At 45.9% G+C, this 13,500-nt stretch overlaps 1 protein-coding gene across 9 annotated transcripts in view; it reads left to right on the forward strand.

Moving 5' to 3' along the window:
• Positions 1-13,500, forward strand: part of Cdkl4 (cyclin-dependent kinase-like 4) — a 42,775-nt gene that overhangs the window by 24,631 nt on the left and 4,644 nt on the right. For all 9 annotated transcript variants that reach the window (XM_039113065.2, XM_063262573.1, XM_039113062.2 and 6 more), the window contains 3 exons: positions 3,356-3,553; positions 7,670-7,752; positions 12,244-12,300. In XM_039113065.2, the coding sequence (XP_038968993.1) occupies positions 3,356-3,553; positions 7,670-7,752; positions 12,244-12,300 (338 nt within the window). The remainder of the gene's footprint in view (positions 1-3,355; positions 3,554-7,669; positions 7,753-12,243; positions 12,301-13,500) is intronic.

The following is a 13,500-nucleotide window of genomic DNA, read 5'->3' on the forward strand; positions in this document are numbered from 1 at the left end:
GAAAAGAGACACTGACAAACAGAGACACCTAAGCCAGGAACCGTGCAATAACTGTGTTCATCTCACGGAGTAGGAGACCCCGGTGAGAAATGATGTTCAAAGCCTAGAGAGATGGCTCAGGGTAGAGCACTTGTCCTGACTACACAGGGAGTTGAGCCAGCCTGGTCTACAGACATCACGAATTCCCAGAATTCATGTAAAAAAGCTGGGTGCACAGCACGCATTTGTAATCTTGGCGTGCCTGGGATGAGGTGGGAGACTGAGATAGGAACTCCAGAAACTCACAGGCATGCAGCCTCAAGGATAGAGCGGAAAGCCAGAGATGCCCTGAAACAAGGAAGGTGACGGGCTGAGGCCAGAGGTTGTCCTCTGCCCTGCACATCTTTGCGAACACCTGCTATATACAAACACTCATACATACATTCCAAATTTAAAAACAAAGAAAATGTTCAAGACACCACCATACGCCAAAAAAGTGAGCTAAAATTAGACAGGCAACGTGAGTGAAATTACACAGGAAACACAGGGGAAAGGGCTGGGGTTCAGTTGGCAGAGTGCTTGCTTAGGCCTGGAAGGCCTGCTTAAGCTGGGCATGGAGGAACGCGGTTGTAACCCAAGGACTTCAGGAGGTAGAAAGGGGAAGATCAGAAGTTCGAAGTCATGGGTCATCCTTGACTACATAGGGAGTTTGAGCCAGCCTGGGCTACATAAGACCTTGTCTCCAAAAAAAAAAAAAAAAAAAAAAAAGCTTATATAATTTTATGAAAGAGCCACAGAGAGTCAAGGTTGTTTCCTGTTCTTGCTGTGAGGACTATTGATTGATGAGCTGCAACCCTTGGGTTCTGAGCTGCCTTTTGTGGTGGTCGGATCGTTATCTGTGTGTCCCTTACTAAGGAGAACTCTCACCTAGTTCACACCTTCATGCCCAGCTGTGTACAGATGAAGCCGAGTCGATCCAGACTTCAAGGCCAGCATTGGCTACATAATTAAATCCCGTCTCAAGCTGTAGTGGCTCCTGAGTTTAGGAGGGGAGGCAGGCAGATTTCTACGAGCTTGAGGTCAGCCAGGGCTACATAGTGAGACCCTGTCTCAAACACACTAAACAAAACACATTGCCTGGCATAGTGGCACCTACCTTTAATCCCAGCACTCGGGAGACAGGGACAGGCAGATCTCTGTGAGTTAGAGGCCAACCTGGTCTACTTAGAGAGTTCCAGGACAGTCAGGACTGTATGAAGAAACCCTGTCTCAAAAAGGAAGAAAGAAATAAAATATGTATTTAGAGCGTGTATATCCTACAGAGCATGTGTGGAGCTTAGAGAACAAACTGACCCAAGTGGGTTCTCTCCTACTAATGTGTAGTTCCAAGGTTAGAATTCAGGTAGTTAAGGTGGGCGGCAAGCACCTTTACCCGCTGAGCCATCTCACTGGCCCACATCTATTTTTTTTTCTTTTTCTTTTTTTCGGAGCTGGGGACCGAACCCAGGGCCTTGCATTTGCTAGGCAAGCGCTCTACCACTGAGCTAAATCCCCAACCCCCCAGATCTATTTTTTTTCTTCTTTTTCTTCTTTTTTCTTTTTTTTCGGAGCTGGGGACCGAACCCAGGGTCTTGCGCTTGCTAGGCAAGCGCTCTACCACTGAGCTAAATCCCCAACCCCCCCAGATCTATTTTTTAAAAACAGAGTGATACCCATCCCCCAGTCCCTGCAAGCCATGATGTTATCAATTTTTCTCCCATGTGACTCTTACCACCAAAAGGCCTATTGGAATTGTCTGTCAACTTCCGTCTAGCCTCAGAGGAGAAAAGCTGGGATTCCAGGACTCCAAGCTCATGTCATATGGTGGGATAGGGTTCCACCCACCTGACCATGGGCAGTGCAACCCTCAGGGCAGTAGGACGTGTCTAACCAGAGGGATTTCCCCAGCTCTCCGTATTCTGTCAGACAGGCATGACTCATAGTCCAAGGATTCCAACCAAGTTGTCACAGTAGTCCTAAAAGATGAACGTAGACAGAGAGTCCCTGGGTGCAGCCATCCATGATGGCTCTCTATGCTGCCACAGTGGACAGCCACAACCCATGGGGCTTAGAGCAACAGAACGTGAGCTCCCTTGGTCCTGGAGGCTCGAGGGGAAGGATCTTCCTTCCTGCACCTCAGGCTGTGCTGTTCTCTACCTGGCAACCACATCCCTCAGCTTCTGCTCTAACTTACTGTTGTCTGTCTGTCTATCTCTGTGTCCCTGTGAAATCCCCCTGGACTGGGGAAATGGCTCAAATGGTTCAGTGTTTGCTGGACAACTGTGAGGACCTGATTTCAACCCCCAGAACCTACATTTAACAAATTAAAGTCTAGATATGATGTTGCCTATTTCTAATCTTGGCGTAGTGGAGACAGAGACAAGTAGATCCCTGAGGCTGTGCTGGCCGGACAGCCTAGGCAGACTGGGAGAGTCCAGGTAAAAGTGAGAATCTGAATTCTCAAATCAAGGTAAGGGTTAGGGATGTGGCTCAGATGCTGACTTGTCTGCCTAGCACACAAAGCACTTTATAAACCAGGTATGTGGCTCACCTCTAACCTCAAGGCTTGGAAGGTAGAGAGAGAGCAGGGTATTAGGAGTTCAAGGACACTGTGGATGATTGAAACAACAACAATAAAACAAAACAAAAGGGACAGGGGCCTGAGGAATGGCACCTGAGGCCGGCTGATCTTTGACTACACACACTCAGGCACGTATACAGTCCTTCCCCCACCCCTGGATTCAGGCTCCACCTTACTTTACTGTGGCCTCACCATAACTCAGTAACACCCACAAAGACTATTTCCAAATGAGGTCAGACTCACTGGTACCAGAGACTGGGACTTCAAACCTATGTTTTTTTGGAGTCAAACACAGTTTAGCCAACAATAAGCACTGTGCTAAGGAAAAAAGGAAACAAGTGGGGCTGGGGGAGGGCTCAGGGGTTAAGAGCACTGGCTGTTCTTCTAAAGGGCCTGGGGTTCAATTCCCAGCATCTACCTAGCAGTTCACAAACTGTCTGAAATTACAGTTATAGGGGATTTGACATCCTCATACAGACATACATGCAGGCAAAGCACCAATGTACATAAAAATTTTTTAAATGTATTTAAAAAATATAGAAACACTGGCTTAAACTTAAGGTTGTGACAGAAATTCTCATACCTGCCTGGGGTGATTCTTCCGAGGTCTCCAGCTAGGGTGCCTTCTGTGCTCACTGGGGCCTTGGTTGAGTGAGTGTCTTAGCTTCAGGGGGACTGCTGCTCCAGGGACTGGGTCAGAGACCCTGGGGCTGTAAGATGATGACTGGATCAGCTGCCTGACGTTCTCCTTCACAGTTCCAGGAGATGCCTACACAGACTATGTTGCCACCAGGTGGTACCGAGCCCCTGAACTTCTTGTGGGAGACACGAAGTACGGCTCCTCTGTGGACATATGGGCTGTCGGCTGTGTTTTTGCAGAGCTCCTGACCGGTCAGCCACTCTGGCCAGGAAAATCAGATGTGGACCAACTTTATCTGATCATCAGGACATTGGGTATGAGTTGTGTTTTGCGGCTTACGTGTTCGTTGTAGCACCCGTATGATAAATACTGGAACGAAAGCAAGAGGCTCATTGCTTCTCTAATGCTCTGTGGGGAAATTCTCTGAGCTGTCAGTTGTAGCAGAAGCCTAGTCCTGTCTGAACACACGGCGCCAGCAATGAGTCTGCAAAGGCCTTGCCAAGAAAATCCAGAGAGTCCGATCTAAATGGCAGCCAGCATTTAAAGTAACATTAACATAGTTCATTTGTGTAATCCTTTAAACATTATGAACTCTCAGTTTTAAGAAAAAATCCTTGTAGTCTTGAGAGATGGCTCAGGGGTTAAGATTACTCTTACAGAGAAGCAGTTTGGTTCCCAGCACCTGATTCGGGTGACTCATAACTTCCTATAACCTCAGTTCCAGAGGATTCACACCCCCTATACATGTGTTTAGCCTTTCCACCCCAACATACACATACGTAAACTAGAGTAATTCCTTTTTCCCCAAACTAATCTTTTATTGTTTTCTTATTATGTCTTAAATTGAAAAAGAAATATATCACATCTTTCCTCCATTCATCCATCTTCCAACTGCTCACGTGCACTCCCCCACCCCTTAAGTTGACAGCTTATTTTTCTTTGACTATCACTGTTTTATAACTACACATTTATGTATGTGAGTGTGCTGGCTGGTTCTGTGTCAGCTTGACCCAAGCTGGAGTCGTCAGCGAGGAAGGAGCCTCAGTTGAGGAAACCCCTCCATGAGATGCAGAGTAAGGCATTTTCTCAGTTAGTGATAAAATGGGGAAGGGCCCAGCCCACGGTAGGTAGTACCATCTCTTGGTTCTCTAAGAAAGCAGGCTAAGTAAGCCATGGGAAACAAGCCAGTAAGCAGCACCCTCCATGGCCTCTGCATCAGTCCCTGCCACCAGGTTCCTGCCCTGTCTTGAGTTCCTGTCCTGAGCTCCTTCAGTGATGGACAATGGATATGGAAGTGAGAGCCAAATACACCCTTTCCTCCCCAACTTGCCTTTTTTTTTTTTTTTTTTTTTTTTTTTTTTGGCCATGGTGCTTCATCACAACAATGGAAACCCTAGCTAAGACCATGTGTATGTACTAATACACACACACACACACACACACACACACACACACACACACTCTTCTATTATTTGTGGGTATGTGGTTTCAGCCTGACCATTCTGCACTGGACAACTGGAAAGGGGCTTACCCCTGACAAGGATGTGTCTCCTCCTCCCAGCAGTCATCAGTAGCCCCGCTGTTCTTTGTCAGGAGTGGGACCCCGGGGAACTTCCTCATTAGCATGTCTGGTGCTGCAGCTCTAGTTTGATCCAGTCTTCTTCATGCCCCCATTGCAGCAGACTTCCTCGTATTCTGGCTCTCGCAATCTTTGTGTCCCCCTCCTAGGTGTAACCTGAACCATAGCTGGGTGTAGGTCTATATCCATTGTGGTGAGCTCCCCATGATCAGCGGAGCTCAGTATCGTGCTCCGTTATGGCCATCGGTGACGGTCTCCATTTGCCGTCAGAGAGGCTTCTTTGATGAAGGGTGGCAGCCTTACTTACCTGTGGGTGTGAGTGCAATTTAGAGTGTGGTAAGGAACTACTGCTGTCTGGAAAAGTGTCTGTAGAACATTCTTTTCTAAGGTCCGTGACTCGTTAGGTCAGGGAAGCTGGTTAGGTGCCCAGTACCCTTCCTCTGGCTTGGGGACCTCCCTCCTGTCAAACAGTCCAGTCAGACGGCTGCTGCTTACCACCGACATGTGAGCGCCTCTTCCTGCCCCTTTGAGCACCTCTTGCAGTGTTGGTGGTTGTCCTGGTCCACGGATGTCGCAGCTGTTCTGGATTTTTTGATTGCTCCCCACCTTCGGCAGCTTGCATTGTACCTTATATAAGTAAAAAAATATATTAAGGGGGCTGGGGATTTAGCTCAGTGGTAGAGCGCTTACCTAGGAAGCGCAAGGCCCTGGGTTCGGTCCCCAGCTCCGGAAAAAAAAAAAAAAAATATATATATATATATATATATATATATATATATATTAAAATAACTTTAAACACTGTTAAGGAAGTTATATTTTATTTAAAGGTTTGCTTTACTTTGGCCAGGTGTGGTGGCACGTGTCTTTAATCCCAGCTCTCAGGAGACAAAAGCAGGAGGATCTCTGTGAAACAGAGGCCAGCCTGGTCTCCATAGTGAGTTTCAGGCCAGACAAGGTCATGTAGGGAGACCTTAGCTCAAAAAACAAAACAAAAACAAAAAACCCACAACAACAGCAACAACAATGAAAGATTTGTTTTAGTGTGTGTGTGTATGGTGTGTGTGTGTGTATGGTGTGTGTATGGTGTGTGTGTTGTGTGTGTATGGTGTGTGTGTGTGTGTATGGTATGTGTTGTGTGTGTGTGTATGGTGTGTGTGTGTGTGTATGTGTGTGTGTGTGTGTATGGTGTGTGTGTGTATGGTGTGTGTGTATGGTGTGTGTGTGTGTGTATGGTGTGTGTATGGTGTGTGTGTTGTGTGTGTATGGTGTGTGTGTGTGTGTATGGTGTGTGTATGGTGTGTGTGTTGTGTGTGTATGGTGTGTGTGTGTGTATGGTATGTGTTGTGTGTGTGTGTTGTGTGTGTGTGTGTGTATGGTGTGTGTGTGTGTGTGTGTGTGTGTGTGTGTGATTCTGGCAACACAAGGCCTCTCATGTGCCCTAAGCAAGCCGTCTTCCACTGAGCTCCCCATCAGCAAGTCCACTTGGAAGCTTGTTTCATGAGCTTTGGTCACTGTGTTATCCTTGACAGTCAGGAGTTAAATCTTCTGGAAGGAGATCTAACCCACAGACCTACTCCAAGAGCCTGGAAGTAAAGCCATCGGCCTCTCTCCACTGGACACACCACAGAATCTTCCCTGGAGCTGCTCTGGCTTCCCACCTGCTGGTCCGTTCTCTGCTTCTTCTCCAGCTCACTCTCCTAGGCAACATGAATGTGTGGGGCAGAGCGTCTCTACGGGTCACACCGTCTGTGTGTGGGTCTCTTGCTCCAGTCCCTAACTCCTTACACAGACCTGACTTGAATCCTGACCGGCTAATGAACCTCTTTCAGCCTCGTTCTCCTCATTGATGCAATGGAGATGAAAACTCTTGACTCTCAGGCTGGGCGTGAGTGGTGGAGTGCTCGCTGAGTGTACGTAAATGCCTAGGTTTGATCATGGCACTGCTTGTGATCCCAAGACATGGGAAGCAGAGGCAGAAATATTAAAGAATTTAAGGTCAGAGTCAAGGACACCATAGGAAAACCTAGGGGCCTGTGGGGGCCCACAGAGACTGAGCTGCCCACTTGGGAGCAGGTGTGGATGTGACATAGGCCCTCTGCACAGATTTAACAGTTGTGTAGCTTGGTCTTCATTGTGGGACTTCTAACAGTGGGGCAGGGGCTGTCTCTGACTATGTCGCCTGCCTTTGGGACCCTTTCCCCTTATTGGGCTGCCTCAGTAGGAGAAGGAGCACCTAGTCTTACTTCAGCTCGAAATGCCAGGGACGGTGAATATCCACTGGAGGCCTGCCCTTTTCTGAAGAGAAAGCGGGGAGGAGTAAATGGGTATGGGGAAGGGCTGGGAGGAGCAGAGGGAGGGAAACTGAGGTCAGGATGTAAAGTTAATTATTTAACTAACTAATTAATTAAAGAGCTCAAGGTCATGCTTGGCTTCGAAGCCAGACTGGAATAGACAAAACCCTGCCTCAAAGGAAGAAATAAAAAGAACTAAAGAAAGAAGAGAGGGAGGGAGGAGACCAGGGTAGGAAGGAAGCCAGCAATTCTGTGGAGAGATCATTAGGAAAGCAGATGAAGAGCCCAGTACGGTGTCACGTAGGCTTAGATGGAGGCCGATTGGTGTCGGAGCTTGGTGCCAGTGCTTTGAATCTGCACGTCCAGATGCGGAAGGTCCTTGTCCCCAGTTGGTTTTTGATCTATCAAGCGTTGTATAGAGAGTGGTCCTCACCTGAGCATAGGGGCTTTGCCCAGGCTGACACCGCCCCTGTCTGGAGGAGGCACTCAGGCACGACGCTTCCTTAGTACCTGCAGCTTAGGGGCTCTTTATGATGAGCTGTGTTGTTTGTGTCTTACAGGAAAGCTGATCCCAAGGCATCAGTCTATCTTTAAAAGTAACCAGTTTTTCCGTGGCATCAGCATACCCGAACCTGAGGACATGGTAAACGGCTCTGTGTCTGTTGGACGGTCTGTCATTTGTGCTGTTCCTTTCCGTACGGAGGTGGTTGTTTCATGTGTGTGCTTTGAGCTGCTGCTTTCCATTTGAAACACTGAAATAAGTCAGTTTAAAATGTATAAGCCACACACAGTAGGACTCGACACGCAGTAGGACACAACAGAATTCCCAACTGTTCAAGGTGCTGGATCATTTGAGCTCAAGAGCTCCAGGCCAGCCTGGGCAGTTTTGATGTCCTAACTCAAAATTATTTATAAAAATTCAGGTATGGTGTCATGGTCATAATCCTGACACTCAGAAGGTTGACTAACACAGTTTGACGCCAGCCTGAGCTATGCAGCAAATTCTGGAATGCGGCAGCCAGAGCTATATAGTGAAACTGTCACCCAAAAAAACCCAAACCAAAACAACAACAAAACAGGAACAGAGATGCTCATAGGTTAGAGTAATTGTCACCCAAGCGTGAGGATCCAGCACAAGTGAGGGTGACTGTGCATAGTCCCTGGGAACAGGAAGCATTAGGGTTGCCCAGCTTATAAACAGCTCCAGGCTCAGTGATAAACCCTCAAAGAAGTGAGGAGGAGTGTGATGGACTCCTAGTGGCCTCCTTGTACGGGTATATGGTTTTACACATTGGCACACATGTGTACCTACTCCCCACATAATATCAAAATGATAATAATTAATAAAGATAATGGGAGAAAAAAACAGCTTGCCTGTCCTTTCTCTTCCATAATTCAAGTAATTTAAATTTAAATCATGCTTAGTATCTAGGATAACACCTTGATGTTTTCAGTCAAACACTGAAGTTAATTTGCCTTCAAATAATTACTTCCTTGTGAATAGTACTTCAAACCATTTTCTTTATTTTGAAGGTATCTTCTGTCTTTATTATTCTCCAGTTCATAGAACAAAGTTGAGAGAAACAAATAAATAAAAACATTTTCAAGTCAGACTTAGTTTACCTATATAATCCTAGTTTGTAGGAGACAGTAGCAGCAGGATCATGAGTTTAAATCCAGCCTGAAACATAAAGGGAGACTCTGAGCTACCCACCACCCTCCACAAAACAAAACAAAATAAAACCCATACCTTTTTGTTGCAGGACATTTGATCACACTGTGAACCCTGAGGTTGTGTTATTTACTTAAAACAAAACAAAAACCCTTTTTCTAGTTGTGGTGTTGTTCAGCCCTTAATATACATCTTTAATCCCTTTGGCTGGAATACAGGCACACCCTTAGTACACACCTTTAATCCCAAACAGTGAAGGTAAAGTTAGTTTGTAGAAGGAAACACCCATGTTTGAAAGTGATGTCTAATTGAGTGACAGACAAAGTGATGAATCAGAGAAAGATTTGGCAGGATAGGAATTGCCCAACTTTCACAAGAAGAGAAAGGAAAGGGAAGCTACTTAAGAGGCAGTCCCAAGAGAGAGAGGAGCCTGTTTAACCAGGACAGTTACAGAGAGACAGCTTGCAGGGAAGAGACCAAGCTAGACATAGATGAAGACAGAACAAGCCAGAGAATGAGAAGGAGCCAGAAGATTAGAACAGATTGACAGAGTTGGTATGAGGCCAAGCAGAGCAAAAAGTCAGAAGCTGAGAGAGAAGTCAGATGGAGTCAGTTATCTTGGAGAGGAGTTTGAGCCAGAAGCTGAGTTGAACCAGCCAGCCAGAGTTCAGAAAGAATAAGAAAGGGTGAGCTTATTCAGCAGTAAGTCTCAGAAGCTAAAAACATTTTAGGCCTAGAGAAGATTGTATGGAGACTAGAAGCTTCCAGGGCTAGTCCTGGGTTAGCAGACAGAGGCAGTAAACCTCAGAAATGATAGTTACTCAGGCGAATAAAAAATATTCTTACCCCCTTTTTCATAATTTCCTCTGGAAATTCATTCTACAAAACCTATTAAACTTTTAAACTATTAAAACCTTTGTAACTCATGATCCATGGATGTGTGTGCTCCTGGTCTGGCCTTGTCTAGCTTTATTAGATCACCTAAGCTTAGTGCCTGACCTCCAAAATTCCTTGTTGTTCTTGGTGTTGTGGTCCAAGTCTGCAATCCTGGCACTAGGGAAGCAGCAGGCAGGAGGATACCAGAGCTGGAGGTCAGCCTGATCTACATAATGAGTTCCAGAACACCCAGGAGATTCTGACTCAGAATAACACCACCAAAACCATTTCTATTCTGTCTTCCAATCTGCCCAACGAAAGGAAGGAAAGCACCTTCAGGAGAGCCACACACCACCATGCTGTGACTAGGGAAGCTTAAAGACGGAAATCTGAAAAGCCAAATGGTGACACGTGGCATAAGATTTAAGTCCATAATTTCATGTAACACCTTGATTTAACTAAGTTTTTTTTTTTTTCTTGGTCCTTTTTTTTCGGAGCTGGGGATCGAACCCAGGGCCTTTCGCTTCCTAGGCAAGCGCTCTACCACTGAGCTAAATCCCCAACCCCAAGTTTTTTCTTTTTTACTACAAACATTTTGTAAAATTTTCAGAAATAAGAGGATAAAGGTTTACTTACAAAGATAAACCTTAAATAATAAGAGGCCTGGGAGATGTTGTAGGGTATTTGGCCACACTGTGAACCCCGAGATTGTATTGTTTACTGGAAAAACCTCTTTTTAGTCGTGGTGTGGCTTAGCCTTGGCACACACCTTTAATCCAAGAGCCTTCTGCTTGAATATTGTAAACAGGATTAAATAAAGTCAACCATAGGTCAAGAGGCGGAGCAAGCAACCAGTTGACAAGAAAACCATAGAGAGTGAGAGGGAGGAGGATAGATAGACATACCGGAAGTAGAAGGGAGGGGCATGAAGAGATACACAGGAAGTAGAAGGGAGGGGCATTGAGTTGGAAGGAGGGATTTTTGAGACAGCATGAGAGAGGGACATGGCTTCTGGGATGTTGTCTAAGGAGGAAGTCAGCTGGGTGCTTCCTTGGCCTCTCTGAGTTACCAGGCTTTCACCCCAGCTTCCGGCTCCCCAGTCTTCATTAGTCAAATCAAACGATTGGGATATCTTTAAACAGCAGGGAGATGGCTCAGCAGTTAGGGCTGTTGCTTCACGTGTGTGTGAGGAACAGAGTGTGGAGTCACCCCTATCCATAGAAAGGTCTCTGGCTGTGGTGGCCTGCCTACAGTTCTAACCTCAGAGAGTGGTCCTGGAACCAGCTGCCTAGCAAGACTAGCCTCACTGGTGAGCTCTGAGTCTGCAGAGAGAACCATAGATAGAAGAGGTTCTGACAACAACCTTTGCCTCTGTGTACACAAGCACACATGTGCACACTCACCCACACAGGCGCAGAAACACGCACGCGCGTGCACACATGTGCACACAGGTACACGCATGCACACAAATGTGAAAATGGAAAAAGAAAATGCCACGCAAGGATTATTTATGTAACATGTTTAATGTAAAGAAGAAAGTAGGTTGTTACTCTGAGCTCTGCAATGTCTCCATCTCCTCCCCTCCTTGCGATTCTGAGATGCTTCATTTCCTGTTTATTGCTGTAGTGTTTTCCAGTAGGTGACTATGTTTTCAAGAATGCCCAGAGCGCCCCCCCCCTTAATATGCCAGGCACCAACAGCCAGACTTCACATGTGGATCAATCCTTGTCCCCTTCCCTCCCAGGAGTCTTAGCACCAAGAGTAAGTCATTAAGAAAGCACTCTAGGGCTGGAGAGATGGCTCAGTGGTTAAGAGCACTGACTGCTCTTCCAGAGGTCCTGAGTTCAATTCCCAGCAACCACATGGTGGCTCACAACCATCTGTAATGAGATCTGATGCCCTCTTCTGGTGTGTCTGAAGATAGCGACAGTGTACTCACATACATGAAATAAATAAATCTTTTAAAAAAAAAGAAAGCACTCTAGTTTTATGTTTCTTAAAGATTTATTTATTTTAGGTATGTGAGGGCACTCTCACTGTCTTCAGACACAGCAGAAGAGGGCATCGGATCCCATTACAGATGGTTGTGAGCCACCACATGGTTGCTGGGATTTGAACTCAGGACCTCTGGAAGAACAGTTAGTACTCTCAACCGCTGAGTCATCTCTCCAGCCCTAGTTTTATATTTCTTGAACCTTTACACTATACTATGAAATTATGTAAAAGCATGTTTTTAAAAAACTTCAAAGGAGTTGTCAAACATACTATAAGTGTGTTTCTCCAGTGTTCTTTTTTTTTTTCTTTTTTCTTTTTTTCGGAGCTGGGGACCAAACCCAGGGCCTTACGCTTGCTAGGCAAGCGCTCTACCACTGAGCTAAATCCCCAGCCCCCCAAAGTGTTCTTATTGTCAGGTACACACACTGGTGGAGAGGAGAGCACTCTATGTGAGAGCGTTTGCCTAGCATGCATAAGGCCTGTAAAGTTCCCCAGGACTATGAACTACATATATACATGCATGCATGCATACATACATGTACATATTTATTACTTTCTGATAATGTAACACTGAAATTCTTTGTTTTCCAGGAGACTCTTGAAGAAAAATTCTCAAATGTTCAGCCTATGGCTTTAAGTTTCATGAAGGTATGCAGGAATTAACTGTAAATTATAATTATTCAGCATGGAGGTGGGGGAGCCGTGAGGAATATAACCAAAGCAGGGAATAGTAATTTAAGATGATAAGAGGAAGGGGGAGCGGTAATGGCTAAGGGGGTAAAAGGACACGCATTGCCTGATGACCTGACTTTAATCCCTGGAACCCACGTAGAATGGAGAGAACCAGCTTCACAGAGTTATCCTTTGCCCTCACCCTTCAGCCTGACATGTTCCACAACGTATGTGCCAGGTATAACCTCTTCTCACACACAAACAACTTTTAAATTGCCCTTTAGGAAGAAAGAACTCCACCTTGGACACTGTGGTCTGTTTCTTGCACCCTGACTCCAGATCTTTTACCAGGTTTGGAGCTTGCTTGCTGAGAGACAAGACGGGTCCACATTATCAGTGCCCACACGATTAGTCAAGCAAGACATTGTTCTCAGTCTGAAGCTCCAGAGAACTCAGAGTGGCAGCCTCTTCTTAGACTCTGAAAATGGTTTTTAAATAACAAAACTCACTTAGTGGCTGTGAGGATTTATATATGCTCAGCCCAGGGAATGGCATTATACAGAGGTGTGGTCCTGTTGGAATAGGTGTGTCACTGTGGGTGTGGGCTTAAGACCCTCACCCTAGCTTCCTGGAAGTGAGTCTTCCACTAGCAGCCTTCAGAAGAAGATGTAGAACTCTCAGCTCCTCCTGCACATGTCTGCCTGGATGCTGCCATGATCCTGCCTTGATGATAATGGTCTGAACCTCTGACCTTGTAAGCCAGCTCCAATTAAATGTTGTCCTTATCAGAGTTGCCTTGGTCATGGTGTCTGTTCACAGTGGTAAGACCCTAACTAAGACAGTGACCTATATCTCCATAGATTGGAAACCGCACCTAAAAATGTGAGTGAAATCGAGATGTATTTGAAAGTGTGGTGGTTAGCTTTAATAGCCTAAAGTCACCTGGGAAGTGGGGGATTTTCTAGATTAGGTTGGCCCACAGACAAGTTTATGAGAGATTACCTTGAATAAATTCATTGGGGTGGGAAGCCCTGCCCACAGTAGGTGGAACCATTCCTTGGGCCTCAGATCCTATTGTGTGAGAGTTGAGAAGGTGAAGTTGGGCACTAAAGTGAAGCTCTACGCTGATGTCTGCTCTTGTGGATGTCCTTAATTTTTTTTATTTCTTCAAGAACA

This window comes from Rattus norvegicus, chromosome 6 (assembly GCF_036323735.1).
Source record: "Rattus norvegicus strain BN/NHsdMcwi chromosome 6, GRCr8, whole genome shotgun sequence".
Classification (NCBI taxonomy): domain Eukaryota; kingdom Metazoa; phylum Chordata; class Mammalia; order Rodentia; family Muridae; genus Rattus; species Rattus norvegicus.